The sequence below is a fragment of the Gekko japonicus genome, unplaced genomic scaffold, assembly GCF_001447785.1.
Source record: "Gekko japonicus isolate JY-2015 unplaced genomic scaffold, Gekko_japonicus_V1.1 scaffold1075, whole genome shotgun sequence".
NCBI lineage: Eukaryota > Metazoa > Chordata > Lepidosauria > Squamata > Gekkonidae > Gekko > Gekko japonicus.
The window spans coordinates 402,688-408,947 of NW_015169809.1; the positions used below are offsets into that span (position 1 = coordinate 402,688).

Below are 6,260 nucleotides of genomic sequence, written 5' to 3' on the forward strand. Positions count from 1 at the left end.
GATGCTAGAAAGATTAGCTTAGTGCGTGGAATCCTAGTATATTTGTGACCCCTGAAATATCATCAGTATCCTTATTCCAATACAAAACCGTATGAAGTGTCTTGTCAATTCTAAAAAGAAGAAAGCTACAATGAGATGGGGGGGGGGGGGGGGGGGGAGAAATAGAAAATTAGGAAGACATATAATTGAGAACCTATATATAGATGATAGATAAATATAGATAGTCAGTAGAATATTGTGAAATTAAGAATCCTAAAGGAATAAACCAAACCTTAGAATCATTAGCTGTTATGCATGCCTAATTATTGGAAACCTGGTTTTGTGAGAAGGCTAACAAAATATATAGCTGATATATAAAACGGAATTAGCCAGGGAATTATATAAATAAAACCTGTATATGGTAAAATATTAGAACAAATAATAAAAAATCTAATTTACAGGCACCTAGAAGAAAATAGAATGATTAGCATTAAGAATGAACAAATTATGGCAACAATGCAATTGGAAAAAAAAAATTTTTGAGTGACAAAAACTTGTGAAGGAGAAAGACTTTCAATGATGGAGAAACTATTTTTTACCACTGGAGGAAGACAGCAGAAAGGAGCTGTAGGATTCAACCTACAGTATATAGAGAGGATAGCAATAAATGCACAGGCATTAGATTAGAAAAAAATACAGTAGTATTCCACAGCAGAATGTTCTAGGTCCAAGGCAGTTTACTATATTGTTTGAATAGAAGAGATATTTATCAAAATTTCAGGAAAAAAGTAGGAAGGCACTTCAGCAGTAGATGGGCAACCCCCCCTCCAACAAAATTATTTCAACCAATCCCAAAATAAGCATTAGTGAAAAATTTAATTGTTCATGGGACAGAGTAGTTTCTAAATTTTTCAGGTATAGGCACAGAGCAGGTTAATGATGTTAATTCTAATACCCATGGAAGCTACCAGCAATCAAAATTTTAGGTAATTTGTATAAATAACTACCAGCTTCAAACTTAAATTTCTGAAATATATGTGGTAAGTACTGTGTTGTTTATATCTGTGCTACAATACAGTACATATTGCTGTTATGATACTCTTTTATCACCAGCCCCACCTTGTGTTTACAAACACCCTTCAGCCACTGCAGCTGTGTGACAAAGGCTTTCTAAATCAAAGACAGTGGGCATGCAGTGACGGTCACCATGAGGGTCATTAACCCTACAACATTCAATGAATCTGTATATCTTTGTATACCATCTTTCAATGAAGTGGTAGCTCCTAAGACTTAGCATGTCTGTTTCATGGGACTGTAGGATCTCATCTTGGCTCTTCAGTGAAACAGCACTGTCCTGAAAAGATTTCCATATCTTCCTCCATTTCCATAATCTCTCCTGTTCAGAATTGGCGGAGTTTGGTCAGCATAAACACCGCATTCTGATTAAAACATGAGTGGGTGTGAAAGTTGGGGCCTTTGAAACAGAGGTAGAGTGAGGTAAAGCTTAACCAGTGTGGTCTCTACTCCAACCTTGACCTTACAGACTTAACCCAAGTGGCTTCTGAATGAAATAAGTTCAGCACCCTTGAAAGATACAGAAAAAGAACAGTAATTTTTATTTACTCCCAGGGATAAGAGAAAAAATGGTTCAGAGAAGAGTACAGAAAATATTTAGGTGTAACACAGTTGATAATTTAGGTGAGTAAAGAGCAGGTAGCAACCAAGTTTGTATTCTTGAGGTAAATATTGGCCTTCCCTCAACCTCAGGATTCTCACAATGTAAATGTGAGCTCCTCTCAGACAACACAGTCTTGACACAGAACTTCAGCCCAGATTAACAGCTTTATAGAGTTTCCTGCAGCATGGGAGTTTCCTTTCCAAACTGTTCAGAAATTTGGGTTGCAGGCTGAAAGTTTCTCTCTAAGTCCGCTGTGGACCAACTGTCTAGAGGTTAAGGTACTATATGGGCATATTAGAAGCAATTCATCAATTTGGCCAAATGGTCAGTTCTGCTCTTAGATTTATCAGTCAACATATATCTACCTCCCACTCTACAGCTGAGTTTGTGTTATGCTAAGGGAACCCATTATCCTTTGATAATATGTGGTTTAATACACGTTCTTTTACAACTGCCTCGTATTATGACCATGTATGGGGATACATCTTTTACACTTGGCCACTATAGACTGTGTGTGTTTATCATTTAGATCCCTGTTTGCAGAATACCCCGTTTTCAACATCAAAATGTCTAACTATAAAATGATAAGCTTGAAGTTTGTTAGAAGTTGCTATATTTCCCCCACCCATTAGTATTATGCATGGAGCATTCTCTAAATATTAATACTGGCTGATATACTGGGAGGTACTATAGACTGCAATATACCAGCCTTTATCAAGTGATCAAACTCTTATTGGAATAGTTTTACTATTTCTGCTCATTTATTTTAGATAATGTTGTCAGTAATGTTGTTATTCACTTTGTTATAGCAGGCACTCTGACACTATCTTTGTTACACTTCACCATACCTGAGAGTTTTCTCATAGTTGGTTATGTGGGGAAGTATAGGACACTAATATTAACAACAGTTACCTGAGAGATGACAGGGAAAAAGGGGTGGGGCTTCTGGTGTCTCGCACAGACTGCTAAGAAATCAAATTGCTCTGTTCATAATGCATAATCCAAAACTGCAAACCAAAAGGGTAGCTACAACAAATTAGATATGCAGATTCAATGCACAGCCTAATCAGGGAAAAGAGATCAGATACTTGTCAGGTAGCCCTGTCATAGGTCTGGAATGTGGAGGGGTGCCCCCTGTTTTCTGTCTCAGCTCTCCCTGGCTCACCAACTGTTTGCTATCTTAAGCTTGACCTTGTAGATGTTCCAGCTGCAGTTTTCTCGGCTGGGAAAGTCAACGGCCTGCATGCACGAGATGTATCCATTGGCTCATACTTACAGGGGGGATGTTTGATTCTAGTGTAAGTCAGAGGCCCTAGTATTGGCGGCCATTCCTGACACAAGCTGTACACGTGTCTCTAGTACTGGATTTACCAATAAACAGTTATCTTCTTATGAAGTCCTGTGTTGAGTAACCTGACTAAGGACCCTGACAATACTGAATAATGGGCTGTTTTAGACCCAAAGAAGGCTAACACTTGTAGTGGAAAAATTACAATACTGTTTATTTTGAAAAACACAGAGTTATGTCAAGATTTCCACTGCTAACAAGCGTACTCAGTCTTTCGTAATGTAGTCATTGCATTTACTCTCCCCATACTGTCTCCCAAAAAGATATAATTCCATGCAAAAGCTTACTGGATTTAAGTGACCCTTTTCTAATTAAAAAAAAACCACACCACCATAAAGTGACAGCATAGAGAGGCAGTAAATAGTTCTGATTTGTGTCATCTCCTTGTTGTAAAGAGTATATGACCCAGAATATGTCCATTATCTGACATGGGACGAGGGGGAAAGTATTGATTCAAAACAGGTATCACTTCCTGAGAACATTTCAGACACAAAAGTCTTGTCTGTTCATCCTATGTCAACTGTGTCACTCTGATGCCACAGAAGAAGGAGGGGTGGGAGAGGTTATGCCAGCTTTCTTTTCCTAATGGGAACACAATCCTTCCGTAACTGACACCTACAAAAGTGACTTATTAGTTTATGTGACAATAAACTTTTTGTATGTGTTTGGTGTAAAGGGGGGCATCACCGGAGTATGTTCTTCTGGATATTAACAGAAACAGAATCACTGTTATATAGTAGTTGTTGATTATTTTATTTGACCCACACATCACAGGTTCACATCTCCTATGTAAATTCACTGATGTCTTGTCAATAAAGATTCCTATTTTCTCAGTGTTTTTCTTTATGTGGTTCCAAACTATTGATAAAATTGTTACTAATGAAGCATACGGAATTCTACATCAGTAAATCTGTGTGGAAAAATAAAACAAATCTTCAGAGACTATTAGGAAACATGAAGCTGTTATACTGTTAATAGTTAAGCAGGCTAAATATAATCAGCGGTTGGATGGGAAACCATCTAGGAAATTGTACTGAACTTCCCAAAGGAACAGTAGGAAACATAATAAGTAAATAAACCTCCCTCTTCTTCTTCTTTTTTTTGTCAGAGTCCGGACTGTACTACAGAGCTCAGATGATAGTTACTAAATTATATGAACATAGTGCCAAATGTGATGGGGTGCTAGTTTTGAGAGAAAGAATATTCTGCCTAACTTTCATGTCAATGTGGGAGATTCTAATGGGCAAGAGAAGTTACAAAAAGGGTACAGAATAACTGGATGGAAACCATCAAGATTAGGAACCATGCACTATTCAGGGCAAGAGAAGGAACAGATGAGATATATTTTTGCTAGGTCTAGAATCTTAGAGTGATTCTGCTCCTTGTGACTTCTGTTTTTGCCGCATTGTAACCAGGCCATCCCAATGGGGAAACTAGTCCCAGAAGTGATGGAGAGGCTAAATTTTGCATATCAATTTGAGTTAACCAGCTGGTTCTTTGAATGCCTGCTGAAAAAAGTTATTGCCTAAAAAAGGATTTAGATTGCCAGTCAGATAAAACTACACACATCCATTTTTTGAAATCCTGAATTAAAGGAGGAGACTTTTCAGATTGTTGACTTCTCAGATTGCTGGATTAGAAACAGGAGTCCAGTGGCACTTTAGAGACTAACAAAATGTATTCCAGCATAAACTTTCTTGAGTCAGAGCTCACTTCTTCAGACGCATGAAATTAATCACGTTTATAGATGTATACTTCATGCATCTGAGGAAGTGAACTCTCACTCAGGAATACATTTTGTTAGTCTGTAAAGTGCCATTTGACTGCTGTATTAGCTCAACAAAAACGGCTTTCTTGCGTTTGGGAATATTCCCACATTGGAGGGGGGATTTACCACAGCTTTGACAGGTACCAGTTCTAGCTGCTGCACCGGCGCCGGGCACAAACAACACGCGGCCACGTGACCTGCCGTCAGTGTTTCTGGCGGCACGCTCCCCTCGCCGCTGTGCTTCTGAAGTTTTATTTGGTCCAAGGCCAGCCCCCGATTGCTGCGGGGTTCTCCCCCTGCCCTGCCTCCTCCTCCTCCTCGAGGTGGCCTCCCCCCTCCCGTTTCGCCCAACGCCCTCCCATTTTTTTTCCCTTCCCACCCACGGGTAAAGGTGTTTCCCCCTCAAAACTTATTGCAGTTGAAACTGTGGGCAGGAATCTCCTAATGTTCCCAGCCCGAGCAGCGGGCAGCTAATTCAAGTCGTATCGCAGCCTCCCAGGGCTGGCGGGAAAAGCCGTTTCTCCAGTCTCTCAGCTTTAATTTTTTTTTAGCAAATCTTTCTCGCTCCTCCTGCTGCTGAGACTCGCATCTCCTCGGCGTGCCTGAGAGACTCGTGGGCTCGTCTCCTTCTTCTCAATGTATCTTGTCTTTAACTCGCCTTGCTGATCCCACCGAAAGGCTGCCGAGCGCTCCCCCCCCAACTACTTGCTTTCCATTCCTGAACAGAAGACCGTCTCCCGCCCACCCAGCTCTCCTGCTCTCTCCTCGCATTTCCAGAGCCCCCTTGCCCCATTATTCCTCCCCCCCCCCGATCTATTGGTCTATCTTCCTTCCTGGTGCTAAACTGTAAAAAGAGGAACTCCCACCCCGCCTCCTCCTCTACAGCGGCGGCCACCAGGACCATCATCATCCCCACCAGCACCACCACCCACCAGTACCCTCGCCGCCGCCGCCGCCGCCGCCACCACCGCCTCCCTTTCTCTTCTCCTTTTGGCAGCACCAGGACGTCCGGTGTGGTGCTGCTGCTGGTTGTGTTGCTGCTGGCGGGCTAGCTGGGGGCAACAAGGGAACGAGACCGCCTTTCGGAACAACTCCCCACCGCCTCCGCTCCCTCCAAGGTGCCTGGCAGAGGGGGGAAGTGGGAGAGAGTCAGCGAGAGAGAGGGAGCGCGACCGTGCAAAGGCTGAAGTCCCAGCGAGCCCTCACGATGAGCACCCGAGGGGAAGGAGCCGGCCAGCCTTCGACTTCTTCCACCGCTGCCCAGGAGCAACCTGCGACCCCGCCGAAGAGGGGGCGAGGGAGACCCAGGAAGCAGCCACAAGTCAGTAACCCCGCGAAAAGCGCAGAGCAGACCCGCGGCGGTCGGGCGTGCACGTGCACGCATTTCGCTCGCTCGCTCTTTTTGTCTTGCAAACGCACCGCGGAGCCGGGCACTGGCAGCGTGTGCAGACGTGTAGATGCGTGTGGTGGCTGGGGCTGGTGTGGTG

At 43.0% G+C, this 6,260-nt stretch overlaps 1 protein-coding gene across 1 annotated transcript in view; it reads left to right on the top strand.

Annotated features, from left to right (window-relative positions):
* Positions 1-5,776: 5,776 nt before the first annotated feature.
* HMGA2 (high mobility group AT-hook 2) overlaps positions 5,777-6,260 on the top strand; it is a 41,868-nt gene continuing 41,384 nt past the window's right edge. Inside the window, exon 1 of the mRNA XM_015417145.1 lies at positions 5,777-6,094. Coding sequence (XP_015272631.1) covers positions 5,981-6,094 — 114 coding nt within the window. The 5' untranslated portion in view covers positions 5,777-5,980. The remainder of the gene's footprint in view (positions 6,095-6,260) is intronic.